The sequence below is a fragment of the Microcaecilia unicolor genome, chromosome 1 (genome assembly GCF_901765095.1).
Source record: "Microcaecilia unicolor chromosome 1, aMicUni1.1, whole genome shotgun sequence".
Taxonomy (NCBI): domain Eukaryota; kingdom Metazoa; phylum Chordata; class Amphibia; order Gymnophiona; family Siphonopidae; genus Microcaecilia; species Microcaecilia unicolor.
The window spans coordinates 567,113,362-567,133,158 of record NC_044031.1 but is presented as its reverse complement, the minus strand read 5'-3'; the positions used below and the strand labels follow the sequence as shown (position 1 = coordinate 567,133,158).

Sequence of the window (19,797 nt, the reverse complement as noted above, 5' to 3'; positions counted from 1 at the left end):
CATGACGTAGCTATAATTCAGGTTCTTTTTTCCCACATGCATCACCTTGCACTTGCTCACATTAAATGTCATCTGCCATTTAGCTGCCCAGTCTCCCAAGGTCCTTCTGTAATTTTCACAATCCTAAATGCAATACTTCCAAACAACATCTCCAAAACACATTTCCAGGTGAATAGCTTTGTTTCTATGGAAAGTTCAAGAGTTTCTGTGGTAGCATGGGTGATGACCACATAGGAGTAAACCAGTAATTCACCACCTAGTATTAGACAGAGATGTGTGATGCTATATTATGGTAGCACTCTAGAAATTATAGAATTATATACATGCCTCTTATTTGCAATTCTGAGTTCTTAATCCTTTTACAGCTAAATAACTAACATGAAACTAACAATAATAGAACAGATTTATTTACCTGAAGAATAATAACTGTGTGCAAGCATAAAGTATTAACAATATGGAGAACGGAAATATTTATAATGTAAACTAGGTAACAGAATAAAAGAGAAAAAATAAGTCTTACTAGACATTGGCGTAAACACACCCTCACTGACACAATTATGTCTACCTGATCTAGTACCCATTAATGATTACAGAACTTGACTCATATAAACTGAGGGCTTCTTTTACAAAGCCACACTACTGATTCTCGATGCAGCAAATGAGAGGAAGCCCATTCAATTCCTATGGGCTTTCTCTCATTTGCTGTACAGGAATTGCTAGCTCAGTTTTGTAAAAGCAAATCTGAATTAGGAGTTGCAAGGTTCTTCTCCGGGAATGGCTGCAGGTAGTCATTGGTCACAGATAGTGCTTGTTCCAAGGAGGTTTAATGACAGGAGACAGCATGACATCAAAAAGCTGAAGCCCATTCCCCCAGCAGCCACCATCTTGGTGTGTCCAAAGCAAACCTGTCAGCTGCCTCATTCACGTTTTCATTGTGCTTTGTTTTATCTCAATTATGTTTAGAAAGATGCCAGCTTGTGCATCATAGGGATGTACACAGAGGAACTACATATGGGAAGCTTTCAAATAAATAAAAAAGCTGTCAGCACGTGGAATGGTGAAAGGTTTCCAGGATAAAAAGGGTTCTGAGTGCGAGACATTGAGCAGAGTCATTGAGAGAGAGGAAGACGGAAACTTGCAAGTCAATTTTCAGCCTGCACCACAAATGATTTAACTGGGCAGGAGCCTTTCCTGACCAGTGAAATTGCTTTGTATCGGGCAGCTGGAGTCTAATCTTGGGATAGACAGAAGCACTCAGTCATGGGTTCCTGCTGTTGCTGTCTTTTTAAGATACAAACAAAAAATGAAGGCATGCAGTGCAGCACTGAAATCCACAATATAGCTTTGCAAATAAGAAAGGGGTTCATCACAATCAACTTTTAAGGAGTACAAGAATGTTATGGGATAGCAGGAGGGTCCAGAATAGTCCATGGTGTAAAAACATCTAAATGTATTTTTAAAAAGAGGAATATATGTAAAAAGTCCAAATCTCAACAATTGTGGAAAAAAAAGTAAACTTTTAAAGGTTTGCTAAAAGGAGCCAGGAGAATTCTGAGAATCACCCAATATCCTTTATTAACACTCCCCCCTTCACAAACCCCTCAAAAACTCCCCCAACCCTCCAACTCCCCTTACATCCCCATCCCCGATCCCCTCCTAACAGACAGAATGCAAAACCTAGGAGATTTAGTAAAACAATATAAACCTCACAAGTTTGCTATTGTTTTAACAGCATTTGCTATTGTTTTGGACAAACCAACATAACAGCAAGCTCCACCCATTGGCTTCAGCCCAGATATTGAGCCTGATAGGCTCATGCCATTTCCTATTATTAAACCTCCTTGGTTTGTTCTGAAGGTCGATAAGACGAATCAATGATTAGATGAGAGTGTATCTGATAGTGACAAGACAGGTGCTTTTATATGATTTTGAGATCAGTACTGTCTCTGATGCTTTGATAACACTGCAGCAGGCGATTTGCCAGTGCCCTGATGTTTTGATGTGAAAAAAACATAAAAATGACTTTTGACGTCACTCTGAATGCTTTTGTGGAACTCAGGGCTCGAATCAGTTCACATTTCTTTGTCTTACATCAGCCAATGTGCAATGCTAACATGGTCACAGGTATCTTCTGTAGCAGGCTTGCCCGGACATGTTTATACATAACCAAAGTATTTGCTTTATTAGTGCACAGAGCACTGTAGATTAACTGATTTACCAACCAGCTTATTTTTGAAAGAGAAAAACGCCTATAGTGCGACCTAAATCGGGAGATAGACGTTTGTCTCACAAAGGCGCCCGAATCGGTATAATCGAAAGCCGATTTTGGGCATTTCCAACTGCACTCCATCGCGTAAACGAATAAAGTTGACGGGGGCGTGTCGGAGGCGTGGTGGAGGCGGAACTAGGGCGTGGTTATCAGCCGAGGAGAGATGGGCGTCTTTAGCTGATAATCGAAAAAAAAGGCGTTTTTACCGTGATTTTGGGTCACTTTTTTTGGACCCTTTTTTTCACGAACAAGTCCCAAAAAAAGTGCCCCAACTGCCCAGATGACCACTGGAGGGAATCGGGGATGACCTCCCCGGACTCCCCCAGTGGTCACTAACCCCCTCCCACCAAAAAAAACCCACTTTAAAAACTTTTTTCCCAGCCTGTATGCCAGCCTCAAATGCCGTACCCACCTCCATGACAGCAGAATGTGTTCAATCCTGTCACAGCCTTTCCCTGGGTCAGATGTGGCTCTCGGGTGCAGTACAGGGTCACATCAGCATTGCATTGTGGTGGGTGTAGGGTATTGGGCTCCGTGATTTCATTAGCTTTTGTTATAGTCTCACAATGTTGGTAGTTGGTAGGCTCTTCTCCCATGGTGCTTTTCCCCCTGCCTACTAGGTCAGAGTGTGCCCTGTTGTGTTTCCTGTTGTAGTCCATGCGGTAGTGGCCATTTTTGTAAGCCAGTTTTAGTTCCCTTTCCTGTGTTAGGCACGTTAGACAACTTAGTTCTTCCCTTGAATGTGGCTGATTGAGAGCATTGTACAGCATTCCGCCAGTTCTGACCTACTGCTCATCTCAGTACCAGGGAGACTCGTTGTCAGTGGGGCACAACCTCTGATCTGCAGTTAACTGTGAGTAAAGGCGGTTATTCCAATAAAGGACGTTTTCGTAGAGATTAATCTTCAGGTGTCAACTGGTGTGCCAAGGTTATATAGCAGCAACCAGTCCTAGAGGCCTGCGTGTATGTAGGTCCCTGAAGCACTTTTAGTGGGTACCGCAGTGCACTTCAGCCAGGTGGCCCCAGGCCCATCCCCCCCACCTGTAACACTTGTGCTGGTAAATGGGAGGCCTCGAAAACCCACTGTACCCACATGTAGGTGCCCCCTTCACCCCTAAGAGCTATGGTAGTGTTGTACATTTGTGGGTTTTGGGGGAGGGGGGTTGGGTGTTCAGCACCCTTGGTAAGGGAGCTATGCATGTGGGAGCTTTTTCTGAAGTCCACCGCACTGACGTAGGGTGCCCAGTTGGTGTCCTGGCATATCAGGGGGGAGAGTGTACTACGAATCGTGGCCCCTCCTACGACCAAATGGCTCGGATTAGGACATTTTTGAGCTGGGCGTTTTTAGTTTCCATTATCGCTAAAAAAAAACAAACGCCCAGCTCAAAAACGTCCATTTTTTCGAAAATACGGTTCGGCCCGCCCCTTCACGGACCTGTTCTCGGAGATAAACGCCCATGCAGATAGGCATTTCCATTCGATTATGCCCCTCCAGGTGTTCTATAGTCATAATCTGGTCGTCTCTATAATACACATGTTGTCTTATAGCAGAGGCCCTACCCCTACAGCTAGCTGCAGGGCCTCACAGAATACCAACACATGCAGGTTTGCAAGTAAAATAAAAATGCTTTATTTGTGCAATATATAAACCTGTTGCTTCACAGACAGAAGATTATGGCAACAAAAGGCCTTGTGCATTCACTAGAAAAAGTTTTTATAGAAATGGCTTCTAGCCAGGACCAAACACAGTGGCAGCAGTTCAGAACAGTCAAGTACTAACACAACATTGGGTCCTGTCCGGACAGACATAAAATCAGTTTCTCCAAAATATAAGTCAAAGGTGTATATGGCACACCATACAGAGATTTCAAAAGGGCATAATGGGGATATTATTTTGAGCAGGGCTTGGGTTGGGCAATAATCTGTACTTGTATCCCTCATTTCACAAAGGCCACCCATTTATGAGGAAAAATATCTCCAGTTCAGAGCCATGCACAGAATTTTAAAAGTGTTATTTTCAGCCAGGACTTTTCACAACTACACAAAGGATTAAGTGGTCCTTTTACCAAACTGCGGTAAAAGGGGGCCTGTGCACATGTTTTTGATGTGTATTGAGGCCCCATTGTAAATAAATGGCTGTGCAGCAAGTGAACCACTTGCTGCATGGCCAATTCAGGGGGTGGGGGAGCATTTACTGCCGCCCATTGAGGTGGTGGTAAGGGCTCCCGTGCTAACCCAGTGGTGCACTGCCCGATTACCGCTGGGTAAACACCGGTGCAACAAAAAATATATATTTTTTGTAGTGCCAGAAGTGGCATGCACTGGAAAGTGGGAACTACCACCAGGGCTGCTGCGATAGCCCGGCGGTGGTTCCGGATTAGTGAGCGGTAAGCTCACTTTAGGCCTACCACCGCTATGTAAAAGACTCCCTAAATGAGATATTCTCCTTAAATCCCCTATTGTTTATGTCCACCTACCAAATGAAATCAATTAAAACTGTTGCCTAACTATTTAATTAGTAGCCTTTAAACATGTAGGTTTATAATATGGGGTAGCTGCTTGTGGAAGTGATGCAATTTACACCTGAAAATTGCTAAATTACTACAAGCATGTGGAAGCTGCTGATTTGTGCCTTTCATTTTAACCCTGTGTATAATTTGAAAATGGCTGCTCCCACTGTATATACCAATATATATATGTGTGTACTCCTGCAGGTTCTTTTATTTTTTATTTTAGAAAAGTCTCTGTGTAGGCAGATCCTTTCTAAATTGCATCTGGAATTATGCCCATGTCAACCAGGATGTCTCAATTCCAGTCTCTAAATTCTATATACAATGGACCTTTAACATTTCTTTTAATCTGTAGCAGATATGAATACGTTTTCTTACAGTGAATGAAACTTCGTGTCGGTACAGGAACATTTCTACTGCGCCAATTACAAAGTAATAGAAAATCAATTCAAAACAACAACATTCAGCCTAATATTGAAAAATGCTCATGCAGCTGGCAGAAGGTGCCAACTGCATAAGTTCTTTTCTTAATAACAGTTACACATGCACTGAACACAGACTATTTGGGGGGGGGAGGGGAGCGAAAAGGAGTTTGGAGTTATGCCTTTCAAATGTAAGTATTAGTAGTATGACTTAAGTTGTTTGCACAAATCGGTCATATTCTGGACACAATTTAATTAGTTAACAAGCCAAGCTGTGCTGACAAGTGTCACTTATAGGCAATTATTGACACTAATTGGCATTAATAAGAATTTATACGCATAATTGTCTAAGTATATTCTATAACATAATGTGCATAAATTCTAAGACTCATAGTTGCATGAAATGGGAGGATCATGGGCATTTCTAAAATCTATGTGGATTGTTTTACAATATACCCAGTCTACACCTGGCATTGAAATTTACACCAGGTTTTACTTAGTGTAACTGTCCATGACTTAATTTAGTCATGCGGACGAGCGCTCAGCTTATTCTATAAACCGCATGGAATTTTAGACATATCCTATAAAGTATGTATAAATTTAGGTATACTTTATAGAATATGCCTAGGCGTATTTTTTTTTTTTATCAGCGCAGATGTTTCAGGTGCCAAATATAGAATCTAGTCCTATATGGATAATTTATCTATTTCAAATTATATATGTATTTTGTGGTCAGGGGAGGGGTAGATTTCTTGAAGAAAAGGTGGGACTTTATTTCGGTATTGAGGAAAAACTTAGAACCCTGTTTACTAAGGTGTACTAGCATTTTTAGCACACACTAAAAATTAGCATGTGCTAACATTAGAGACACCCATATATCCCTTTGTGTGTCTCTAGCATTAGCGCCTGCTAATTTTTACCGAGTGCTAAAATGTTAGTGTGCCTATAGCACAGCTTAGTAAACAGGGCCCTTGAGACCTATTTACTGTTCTGTTAGCAATATTATTGGTAAGCACTGGAAAGGCAGACATTTTCTTCTTTTTTCATGTGCTGTTGATCTGTATTCATTGCCTGTGCTTTGTACATTTGATTGCATAATAAAAGGAGCTCCTTTGATTAAAAAAAAACATACATATATATTCAGCAGTGGCAATTGCATATTTGCAGCCACTGAATATACCTACAACTTTATATAGATAAGTTATCTGGACACTATACACTGAAAATGTATACAGATATATGATGTCAGAAATATTTATATAAAGATAATCTAGATCCAGATATGCCCTCAAGTCAGATCTGACTCCTGGTGACCACACAGTGAGGGGAGGGGATAGCTTCCCTTATGGTTTTCTTGGCATGATATAGGAGTGGTTGGTCATTACCAAGCTGCGGGGAAAAGGGCCGTGGGCTAGCAGCGGGTAAATAGCCCCAAGACAAACATGGCCATGCGATAAGAGAACTCTTACCACGTGGCCATGTGGTGGGGAGCCCTTATCATGGCCTCTGGTACTAGATTATTCAGGGCTGCTGTCACAGAATTATTCCAGCTAACAATCCCTTGAACTCAGATGGCAAATCCAGCAATGACAACCCAAAAGACTCACACTTCAATTCTCTATCTCTCTTTGGATGCAGTTCATCCTCTCTCTTTTCCTCCCACCCCAATATCTTCTCTAAAAATAAAAATGGTCAGAACAACAGAGTGGAATAGTCCTTTAACATGAAGTCCCCAATCTTTTTAAACTTCCTTGCATCAAAAAATAAAGCTAAAATGTTACCCCCCCCCCCCCCCCCCTTTATGAATAAGAATCTGAGAAAGATAAAAACCCTGTTAAAGTCACACCTTCACATGCCTCCCCAGGAAAAATAAATCTCCTAAAAACTTAAGTGTTAATATTCAGCACTATTTAACAAGGCAGGAAAGACTCTTGCCTGGCTAAGTAGTGATATACAGCTGAGGCATGGTGTCGGATCCACTGGGAAACAGTGATCATAATATGATCAAATTTGAGCTGATATCTGGAATGAAGTCACTAAGGAAATCTACGGTGGCAACATTTAATTTTCAAAAGGTCAACTATGACAAAATGAGGGAAATGATTAAAAAGAAGCTAAAAGGATCTGATGCAAAGGTTAGGACTTTAAATCAGGCAGGACATTGTAAAAAAGTGGAATTCAATAAGTGGCTTGAATCTTGGTGTAAAGTGGAAGGTTTTAGATATGTAGAAGGATGGGGTAATATATGGAAAAATAAAAGGCTATACTTTAATGATGGGCTACATATTTCTGTGACAGGAAAAAAGGATCCTTGGGAACAAATTCAGAAGGTATATTTCTAGATATTTATGGGCTGATGAACAGAAGCAAACACAGGTGCTAGAGGCTGTTAGCGCCATACTAGTGTCTGTGTTTGCTACCGGCCCTTGATCAGAGCCACTGAGCATATGAAACAATGCTCTTGCAGGCTCTGAACGCAACTATCATGCAAATGCATGCAAGACAGGGCTCTTAGTGCAAGTAGCATACACACTAAATCTATTCATCCCCAATGATCAGTGACCAGCGCACCAAAGATTAGCTAGCTGGCCGCAGCAAACCCTATGTCAGCTTGAAGCTGGTGTTAGGGTTTGCAGACCATTGGGGAGGAATGGTAAGCCCTAACCAGCATGCAATTGCATGCTAGCAGGCCCCATTCCCTACAATGTAGCAGCCCCCCCCCCCCGCAGGAACCCGACCTCCCCAGCAACAGGGGGCTGGAGGTCCGGTGGACCTCCAGTCTCCTTGACCCCCCCCCCGACAGGTTCAGGGGGGTTGGAGATCTGGTGGGTCTCCAGCCCTCCTAACCCCTCCCAGCATCCCCTCAGATATCCCTGGTGGGCCAGTGGGCCGTAGGTCAATCCCCCCCCCACACACACACATGGTGGTCTAGCGGTCCTTCCCCACCTCCTACCTTCAGTTGGAGGAGGCAGGTGGCCTCCCTCCTCTTCCATCAGTGCTGCCTCAAAAATGTTGGTGCCCATCCCTGACCAGTGCATTCTGGGATGCACTGGGCAGGGCTGCACAGATTTAGGGGCATTTCATCAAGCAGTGTTATAGCTTTATGTCGCATTATTTGGCCCACAGCAAGATTTAACGGCCCTAACACCCCTTGATTAAAAAAAAAAAAAAAACACAGTAATAATTAAGTCCCTGTGGGTTACACAGTAATGAAATGCAAAATATGCAAATGCAGGTTTATATCTGATTACTATACAAGGACACTAATACAACTTGCAAGGTTACACCATAAGTCTTGTTAGCACCCAAAACTGAAAGCTCTAACCTGATGCTCCTGGGCCTGCAGAGCTGGTTTCCTCAGACTATAGGTAACACCTATGACTTCAACCTACTCCCTGCCTATGGTCTGCCCGCCTCCACACAGGGCCTACCTTTCAAATTCATGGATAATCTAGGAGAGTCTTTAAGGGTTTTAGGGGGTCATCCAGGGGTCTAGGGGGTGTCTGTGGGTCCAGGTGATCTTTGGCAGGATCAATGCCCAGTCGCTTCTGTCCTGAGCTGATCCAGTTTTGAAATAATACCCCTAACGGTAGTTTTGATCCTGCTATAGATCCCCTGAACCCCATGATGAACCCCCAGATACCTGGATCATAGTCCCAAACTTCCATTATTCTCACACATCCTTCCTGGACCACCAATTAATTTGAATGGTAGCCGCTGTGTGTGTGTGTGTGTGGGGGGGGGGGGGGTGATGGTGGGCAGGCTGTCTGCAAGGGTGGGATTGGATGAAGTCGGGGATTGGGGTTACTGAGAGTCTATAGGAAACCAGCTTTGCAGACCCAGGAGAATTGCACTGGGGCTTTGAGATTCAATGTTCCTGGCCGCGGGATTAACACTGTGATGTGGCTTGCAAGCAGTGTTATTCTTTTAAAATGGAATTCAGTAAACTGCAGTACCGGAATCTTGCAGGCTACCAATTTGGCTGTTACAGACAAATTGGTAGCCCTTACTTTAGATGCTGAAAAAGCATTTGATAACGTGGAATGGAGATATCTGTTCCTAACAATGGAGTATTTTGGATTTGGATCTTCATTCATAAATATGGTGAAATTATTGTATCAGCACCCTAAAACATGTGTTTTTGTTAACAATAAGTCAACCCCATTTTTTTCAGTGTCCAGAGGAACTAGACAGGGTTGCCCCTTGTCTCCACTATTGTTTAATCTAGCAATAGAACCATTGGCAATAGCAATTAGGGAAGTTTCTGTATGTTGATTAGCCACCGGAAGAATATTACAAAATAATCTGGCATTTTCACATGTGGATCTATTAAGCATAAAACCACATTGGTCGGGGTAAATAATTTCTGATAACACTTTGGACAACCTGAGTGCCAGCAACTTAGCACAAATCTTACTATCTAGATTAATTAACGAGATTGGCCTATAATTAGAAACTAAAGTTAAATCTCTATCTGGTTTAGGCAGAACAATAATTTTTGCTTCTGTAAACGTACCATTCATGTGGAGGGGCATAATCGAATGGGGCGCCCGAGTTGTCATGAGGGCGCCCTCGCAGGATGGCCCCATAAAGGGGTGGGGCAAGCCGTATTATTGAAACAAGATGGGCGTCCATCTTTCATTTCGATAATATGGTCGGGGACGCCCAAATCATGAAATTTATATCGACCGTAGAGATGGTCATCCTTAGGTCATTTTTGAGATGGTCATCCCCGGTTTTCGGCGATAATGGAAACCGAGGATGCCCATCTCAAAAATGACCAAATTCAAGCTATTTGGTCGTGGGAGGAACCAGTATTCGTAGTGCACTGGTCCCCCTAACATGCCAGGACAACAAATGGGCACCCTAGGGGACACTGCAGTGGATTTCACAAATTGCTCCCAGCTGCATAGCTCCCTTACCTTTAATGCTGAGCCCCCAACCCCCCCAACCCCATTCCCCACAACAGTACAACACTACCATAGCCCTAAGGGGTGAAGGGGGGCACCTACATGTGGGTACAGTGGGTTTTAGGGGGGTTTGGAGGGCTCAACATTTACCACCACAAGAGTAAGAGATAACGGGGGGATGGGCCTGGGTTCGCTTTGTTGAGGTGCACTGCAGTGCCCACTAAAAACTGCTCCAGGGTCCTACATACTGCTGTGATGGAACTGGGTATGACATTTGAGGCTGGCATAGAGGCTGGCAAAAAAAGTATTTTTAAACTTGTTTTTTTATGGTGGGATGAGGATAGTGACCACTGGGGGAGTAAGGGGAGGTGATCCCCAATTCCCTCCGGTGGTCATCTGGTCTGTTTGGTCACCTTTTTGAGGCTTGGTCGTGAAAAAAATGGACCAAGTAAAGTCGGCCAAGTACTCGTCAGGGACGCCCTTCTTTTTTCTATTATCGGCCGAGGACGACCATCTCCTAATCACGCCCCAGTCCCGCCTTTGCTACCCTGTCGACACGGCCCCGTGAGCTTTGGTCATCCCCACGACTGAAAGCAGTAGAGGACGCCCAAAATCGGCTTTCGATTATGCCGATTTGGGCGACCATGAGAGAAGGATGCCCATCTCTCAATTTGTGTCGGAAGATGGGTGTCCTCCTCTTTTGAAAATGAGCCTGATAGTGATTCTCTGAAACACCAGAAAAAAGTTCTAATAACAGCGGAGATAATTGTTTAGCAAAAAAATTTATAATATTCTGCTCTAAAACCAACTGGACCAGGAGATTTGTTTAATAGCAAATATTTTATGGCTTGCTCAATCTCTTTTATTGTGAATGGTGAATCCAAAAAATGTGTTTGTTGTTGCGATAATTTAGGGAATGGCAAATCTTTTAAGAAATATTTAATGGTCTGATCTGAAGCAGATAGCGCTGAGGTGTATAACTTGTTATAAAAGTTTTCAAATAGCTTCAATATTTTGGAATAATTTGTGACAGTGGAATTGTTACCTGGGTCTCTAAGAAATGTCACCTTTGTTTTGCTCCTTTTTCCTTTCAACAAATTAGCCAACATACAACCCATTTTATTATTTTCAGAGTAATACTTAGCTCCAAAGATAACCATTTGGTGATGAGACTTTAGATAATATAGAATTATAGTCTGAACGATATTTACTCAGAGTTTGGAAAACACTAAACTTTGAGTTAGAAACGTATTCAAGTTCTAAGGATCTGATTTTTGTTTCTAGAATGGATAGTTCCGCTTTCTGCTTTTTATACCACATTGCAGTGAAATTTATGATGATACCTCTTATTTACGCCTTTAAAGCATCCCACCAATTGCATAAAGAGGTATCTTCTATTTTATTAAAAGAGCAAAACTCTTCAATACCTTTGATAATAGTCTCTTTAAAGCCAACTTCATTAACTAATTTTGCATTAAATCTCCAAACTATAGGAGACTTTCAGGACCTACACTTGATAGTGACAAGCATATAGGTGCGTGATCTGAAATAATCATTGGTGAGATACTTGCAGCAGTAATGTCTGCAATTAGTTCACTAGATACTAAAAACATATCAGTCCTTGAGAAGGATTTATGAGGAATCAATTAAAAAGTATAATCTTTAGTTGTTGGATTTAGTATTCTCCAAATATCATACAAATTTAAGTCTTCCAAAATTTTCAGGAGAACTGATCTACATTTAGATGAAGGAGCTAAGCAAGTAGATTTTCTATCTAACATAGGATTCAGAGTTACATTAAAGTCTCCGCTAATTAAAATAGGAATATGAGAATAATTTACTAAAGTATCAGCAATTTTTTAAAAGAATTTTGGGTCATCATTTGTTGGAGCATAAATACAGCCAAAGAAAAATTGCACTGATCCAAGTGATGCAACAACATAAGACCATCTGCCTTCTGAATCAGAATTAGAAGAAATAATAGAGAAAGGTACAGAAGATTTTAGGAAGATAGCAGTACCATTCTTTTTCTCCATTGCTGGAGAACATGATCCGAGAATATATTTTTGATTTGTGAGTAACCGTACTGAATTAAAATCTCTATATATAAAAGGCACCACCAACGTTCTAAATGAAGCCTCCAGCCGGAAGTGTGAAGGGGGAGAGATATCTGGTTTCCCCATGAGTGTCTGCCCCGCCCTCGCTCTCTCTGTAACACAGTGAAGGAAAACACAGCAAAGCACGGAATCAAATCGCTCTCTCTGTAACAGTGAAGGACTTAGAGGGGGGAGGGGAGAGAGGGCAGAGGGCAGGGACACACACACTCCCACATGCACACAGAAGAAAACCTTGCTAGCCCCCATTTCATCTGCATCAGAAATGGGGCTTTTTTACTAGTCTTGAATAAAAATTAAAGAACCTCCCCTACTTACTTACCTTCTACCAAAATTTATGTGCCAACAGTGCACCTAGTTTATAGAATATTAACGCTTACACATGTGAATGACACCAATAATTGGCAGCAACTCCAGGATTCTATATATCGCACCTTGAATTCCACACGGAAATCAAAACATATTCCATAAGAATGTGCATGACTTAGTTAGCAAACAAATCAACGCTAATAATTGGATGTTAACAAGCAATTATTAGCACTAATTAACATTAATTAGAATTTATGCATAAAGGAATCCTGTGCATAAGGAATGGATCCTCAGAAGCTTAGCTGAAATTGGGTGGTGGAGCAGGTGGGGGGAAGAGGGGTTGGTGGTTGGGAGGCTAGGATAGGGGAGGGCAGACTTATATGGTCTGTACCAGAGCCGATGATGGGAGGCGGGACTGGTGGTTGGGAGGCGGGAAATACTGCTGGGCAGACTTATACGGTCTGTGCCCTGAAAAGGACAGGTACAAATTCAAGGTAAGGTATACACATATGAGTTTGTCTTGGGCAGACTGGATGGACCATGCAGGTCTTTTTCTGCCGTCATCTACTATGTTACTATGTTACTTGGTAAGCATATTCTGTAACGTGGTGCAATAGTTGAAAAGTGGACATGGTTATGGGAGTGGAGTGGGTGGGTCATCAGCATTTCTAAAATCTATGCGCATCGTTATAGAATACAAACGCTGTGCGACTAATCTAGGTGTCGGAATTTACACCAGGTTTTAGTTGGCATAATTGACCTCAACTAAATTTATTTGCGTGGAGCAGCACTCAATGTTTTCTATAATGTATGTCTAAATTAAAGCGTACTTTATATAAAATGCTTTGATTTCTGTGTGGAAATTGAGGTGCGATATATAGAGTCTAGCCCTTAACATGTACATGCTAGGCAGAATTCTATAAACAATTTACCTACCTCACATAAGGGGAAATTCTATAAATCACACTAAGACAGGGGTTCTCAAACTTTTTCGGTTCATGGCACCCCCTCCCCCATGGCCAAATGGGTCTCCATGGCACCACCGGCCACATTGGTCTCTGCACCTCCCCTGACCCGGCCGCATGGGTTTCCACACCCCCACGGCCACATGGGTCTCCACACCCACCGCCACATAGGTCTCCACACACACACTCCGATGCCACATAGGTCTCCCTTCCCTTTCCCTGCAGCCCCCTCCTCTCACACCAGCACACTTTCCCCAAATCCAGCATCACTCCTACCTTCCTTTCTGCAGGTCCAGGAAAGCTGCCACTTCATTCTCCTTCCCCCGCCACTGCTGCAGTGCTTGCAGCTTACATTTTTGGGCCATCCATGATTCACACAGGCACTCTGGTTCCTTTCCAGTCTGCCATCTCTGATACAACTTCCTGTTGCGAGGGCAGGACATGGTAGAAAAAAGTCCCCGCAGTGCCTATGTGATTCGCGGACACCCGAAAATGTAAGCTGCAATCAGTACAGCAGCGGCGGGGGAAGAATCAGGAAGTAGCAGATGCCAGACAGGCGGGAGGGGAAAGTAGGGAGCGATGCACCACGGCACCCTTGAGAGTTCACTGCGGTGCTCTAGGGTGCCATAGCACACAGTTTGGGAACCACTGCACTAAGAAATGGGCACCAGAAAAGATGGGCACTAAGCTCTATTCTATAAAGAGCATGCACTTTTATAGAATAGTGCTTAACACCAGTTCCTGTGCTCAACCCTGGATACCTGACTTATGCCTGCTGAAAATTGGTTTAAATCTCGGTGCCCAAGTTTGGAATGGAAACCCAATATTCTATAACTGTGTGCAACTTTTTGTAATGCGCATGACACACCAATGCCCCTTCCATGGCCATGCCCCCTATTAAGTTGTGCGCTATGGAATTTAGGAGAACAATGTTATGTATACCAACAGATGCCAATTAACATCAATAATTCATTGCTGCCATTCACTTATTTATTTGTTGCATTTGTATCCCACATTTTCCCACCTATTTGCAGGCTCAATGTGGCTTACATAGTACCGTGATGTCGAGCGCCAATTCCGGTGTCAGAAATACAGAGTAGTAAATTGCATTAAAGTTAATAACAGGGTGTCGTAAGGTAGTTGAGGAGGGAGAATTAAGTGTTCTGATCTGGTACAGGTTTCATTTATTTTACATGAGAAAAGAGAATAACTGGATATTTAGGGGGGTATGGTGAGGCAGTAGCATGAAATCTTGGGGTTCTGCCTGGTACTTGTGACCTGGATTGGCCACTTCTGGAAGCAGGATACTGGGCTAGATAGGCCATTGGTCTGACCCAGTAGGGCTATTCTTATGTTCTTAAACCAAATAAAACCCATAAACCATACATTGACTAATTCTGAGGTGATAGTGCCATTGTATAAGTCTCTGGTGAGGCCTTATTTGGAGTATTAATGGTTAACAGCTCATTCACCAAGTACATAAGTACATAAGTAATGCCACACTGGGAAAAGACCAAGGGTCCATCGAGCCCAGCATCCTGTCCATGACAGTGGCCAATCCAGGCCAAGGGCACCTGGCAAGCTTTCCAAACGTACAAACATTCTATACATATTATTCCTGGAATTGTGGATTTTTCCCAAGTCCATTTAGTAGTAGCGCAAGCATCTCAGACATGTGCTCAAATCTGAGTGTTATATATAGAATCTGGGGGATAGCACACAACTTTCAAGGGGATGTACACATGGGTGGAACATGAGCATATCAAGGGCATATTGCCAAACAACACACGCAACTTATAGAATTGGCATTGCATAGTCTACTTAGGTATGCACACTTATGTCATTCATTGACCTGTCATTAGTAGACATGCCTAACATTTGGGTCGCCAATGTGGTGTTGAACTAATATTCTATAACAGCTAATATTGATATGTAGAGGTAGAGTCCATATATGGCGCCTGAAATATCCACACAATAAATTTCCGCCTAAGCATATTCTATAAGCGGTGTCTAGATGTAGGCACGGTATATAAAATACACTTAGTTGAAATCTCAGCACCTACAACTACGCGCATCCATTTACAGAAAAGAAAACGTGGTATAAATAGTAGTGCACAGATTTAGGCGCAGAGGAAAATATTCTATAACATTGCACATAAATTTTGTAATGCCCATGAAACGCCCTTCCTTTCCTATAACCATGCCCTTTTTGACTATGCACATTAGAATTTAGCTGCTGTGCATTACAGAATACGCTTAGCAAGTTGCACGTGTAAATTCTAATTATTGCCAATTAATGCTCATTATTGCTTGTTAAGTGCTGTTAAAAACGCTGATTGGCTTGTTAAGTCAATTAGGTGATGCACTTTGCTATAGAATACAATTGGATTTCGGACAGAATGCTAGGTGCGATATATATAGAATTTGACGGATAGTGTGCCCCTTTGTGGTCCCTAAAATTAAGGAAGGGGGCTGTTGTTTCAAGATAAAAAAAAAACACATGAAACAGTTCAAGTCACTTTTCTAATTATGGTTTATGGTTGTTTGGAACATTTCTAGTACAGGAAAATCCACTATTTCTGGGATAAGCAGTATAAAATGTTTTGTACTTTTTGGGATCTTGCCAGGTATTTGTGACCTGGATTGGCCACTGTTGGAAACAGGATGCTGGGCTCGATGGACCTTTGGTCTTTCCCAGTATGGCAATACTTATGTACTAAATAAGGATCTATGCCAACTATTAGAAGTATTGTCTAATAATAAACTTTTCAGTCATCAAAGACTGATATGCTCCAGTGCTGCTGATTTGTGCTGTTCAACTTAACATATAGGGAATAATTAATTATTTCATGTAATTACCATGCATGACCTATGGTCAGTGGTGTGCTGGAGCCAGCTCGCAAGAACCGGTTGTTAAATGTTTAAACATTTTGTGAGCCGCTTGTTCAGGCAGGGTGAGCCGGTTGTTGCTGTTCAAGAGGGCTCTCCCTCCCACTGCCTGTTGGCCTCTCCCTCCTCCGAGCCGCAGGGTCCTGGCACATACTTGAAGGCATATAACAAAAGTATGTTTACATACTTGAAGGCAACCACTCTGGTGGTCTAGTGGATTCTTCTGGGCAGGAAAAATCCCCAGTTTTTCCTGCCCGCTGCCAGCACTGACCCTCCTGCTGCTGCATTGCTCTTTAAATATGGCTGCTGAAACTTCCAGTGGTGGCCTCGCGAGACTTCCGCTGAAGTCTTGTAAGGCTGTCATTGTAAATCTCGGCAGCCATTTTAAAGAAGATGTGGCAACGGGCAGGAAAGACTGGGGATCTTTTCTGCCCCAAAGAATCCACTAGACCACCAGGGTGGCTTCAGTTCAAGTATGGGCCAGGACCCTGCGGCTCAGGGGACTGGGGGGAGTGGGGAGGAGGTCTATAAGTGGGTAGGGTGGGGAGGATACTATAAAAAAATTGTTGAATTTGTATTTAATCTCACTTATATTTTCAAACATGCCAGCTTGTGCATACGAACGTACACAGAGGAAGTATAATAATGGAATAACGTTTCATAAATAGAGTAGTAATTTGTTATAAATCATAATCAGTGTGTAATTTGGAGGGGCTGGTTATAGGGACACCCTAGCACATGTTATATTTGTGCAGATAAAGGGCCACTAAAACAGACATCATGTTATGACAATCAGGTGCTCAGCATTCAGAGTTTACTTATTTATGGCATTTTATCCCACATTAAACATGAATTAGATTGGAACCTGGGAGCATTTAAAACCTTTTATTTCCTGGAGAGAGTAATGCATTGTGCCCCCCCCCCCCCCCCCCCCCCCAGGCTCTTTCCCCTCATATAGCCAGCCCTATAATTGTTTTTTTGCAGAGGGGTGCAGAGATGGACTGAGGCCCCCAGTCCACCTCTGCCCCCCCCCCCCCCCCATTTTTTTTTTTTTTTTTTTTTTTGCAGGGCTGGCTATACCCGGGGAGAGAGCCTGTTGTTAAAAATTTACCAGCACACCACTACCTATGGGAGTTTATTTAAACACTGCTGAGTAGAGCCTGAGGTTAGAGAAGTACCATTATAGGAGGCTTCTCAGCACAAGCAACAACAACAACAACAACAAAAAAAAATCAAGTTCTTTCTGCAAATGAACATGTAACTCTGTAGTGATTCAGAAATACATTGAATGCAATGACTTTTAATCTGAAATAATTATACTTATTTTTAAGCTATCTATTAATGTAGCATTTTTGCTGACTTAATGCTATAATTTTTATTATCTACTGGAAACCAAATTGTTCAACATGCATACGTCATACTAACCAAAGTATAATTTGAATGGAAATCTCTTGGACTGTTTGACCTGATACATGTTTTATTTGTTTGTTTTTTTTAAATAGTGAAAAAGGCCATAGATTTTAAATCTAGAGGATTTAAATTGTTTCCAGGGAAAGACATCAACAGCAAGCTTTCTATCTGTGAGTGTACCCCTTTTGTTACTTTTTGAGTGCAACAGTGAACATTGTGCTGTCTGTGTTTTTGTTTGTGTTTTTAGAAATTCTGTATTTTTAATCACCATGGTTACAAGGAATATCCATAAAGCCTGCATGGTGAGCTTTAAACTAAATGAATAAACACACTGGGAATAATTGTACAGCACATGCTAAAAAGATCTTGTTGATGTTTTCTAGAATATGCAAACTGGAATATTTTTAAATGTACCCCTGGTGTACCTATCATTGTTTTTGTTTGGGTGGGTTTATTTGTGAAACTTTAACCATGTAGTGAGATTAAGGGGTCCTTTTACCAAGAGGAAGTAAAAGGACCCCTGCGGTGGCACCAGCACAGGAGTTTGCTGTGCACCAAGGCCTCCTTTTACCGCCGCCGGTAAAGGGGCTTTTAAAAAAAAATGGAAATAGCGGTGCGGTAAGTGAAACACTTGCTGTGCAGCCATTTCCAGAGGGAGCCCTTGCCACCTGAATTAACCAGGCGGTAACTGGGAAGCATGTGGCCTTGCTGATTACCGCCAGGTAAGTCCCCGGTGCTAAACATTTTGGCACCAGAAATGCAATACAGACAGAGAGGGCACTACAGTATACAGTCAGACAAACCAGAAAAAAAAAAGCCACACTGGGCCTTCAGAACTAGGACAACAGGAGTACTTTATTAATCAATGACCCAACACGGGCCGTGTTTCGGCGCCAACAAAGGCGCCTGCTTCAGGGGTCGATGTACTGATGCAATGATGTGCAGATGACAAAACACGATTGCCTTACAAGAGGAACTGAGCAGGTAGAGAAAACACTGAAGTCTTCAGCACTGCATTCAGGATCACAGTGTGATGTAAATTGTTGCTGTCATCCTGACTGTAGTGCTGAAGACTTCAGTGTTTTCTCTACCTGCTCAGTTCCTCTTGTAAGGCAATCGTGTTTTGTCATCTGCACGTCATTGCATCAGTACATCGACCCCTGAAGCAGGCGCCTTTGTTGGCGCCGAAACACGGCCCGTGTCGGGTCATTGATTAATAAAGTACTCCTGTTGTCCTAGTTCTGAAGGCCCAGTGTTGCTTTTTTCTTCTGGCACCAGAAATGCCACATAGTGGGAGTTGGCCCTGCCACTGAGCTCCTGTGGAAGCCCTATGGTTGGGCCAAATCATCATGTTCCAAGCCCACGTTCCCCTACCGCAGCTTGAAAAAAAGGCCCCTACTTATTTATTATAGCAAGAGTCTTCCTGAAAATTACTACATTTGAATAGAATGTATGGATATATTAACAAATAAAGGTTAAGAAGTGACCTTATATACCTGGGTGAGAATCTCTCAAAATACTATTAAAATATCAACTATGCCTACTGTAATACTACCAGAGTAAGTATGAGAATAACAGTGCAAATTTCTATTCAGCTTTGTAGCTATATATAGTTCTGTGAAACTTCATATGCCCTTAAATAATTTGTAACATTTTATTAAATTGAAAAGAAGTATTGATTGTTCTAAATACAAGCACATGTTTTAGAAACAAAAATAGGTTTTTTTTCTATGAAATACATTCATTTTCTAACTATATTATACATTTTAAAAATTGACAGAAACAGAGAAAATGACAGCTGATAAAGATCATGTGGCTAGGCCATGTGGTCTTTATCTGCCTTCCTTTTTCTCTGTTTCTATGTTTCTATATGGCCTATCCAGTCTTCTTATCCATACCATCTACTATCCCTTACTCTCCCTTAGAGATCCTATCTACTTTTTCAAACTCTCTTAAATTCAAATACAGTCTTCATCTTCACTTGGAAGCCATTCCAGAT

General features: G+C 42.2%; 1 protein-coding gene across 1 annotated transcript in view; it reads left to right on the top strand.

The window, feature by feature from the left end:
- Window positions 1-19,797, top strand: part of CSMD3 (CUB and Sushi multiple domains 3) — a 2,043,988-nt gene that overhangs the window by 687,555 nt on the left and 1,336,636 nt on the right. The window contains exon 8 of the mRNA XM_030189879.1: window positions 17,891-17,968. Coding sequence (XP_030045739.1) covers window positions 17,891-17,968 — 78 coding nt within the window. The remainder of the gene's footprint in view (window positions 1-17,890; window positions 17,969-19,797) is intronic.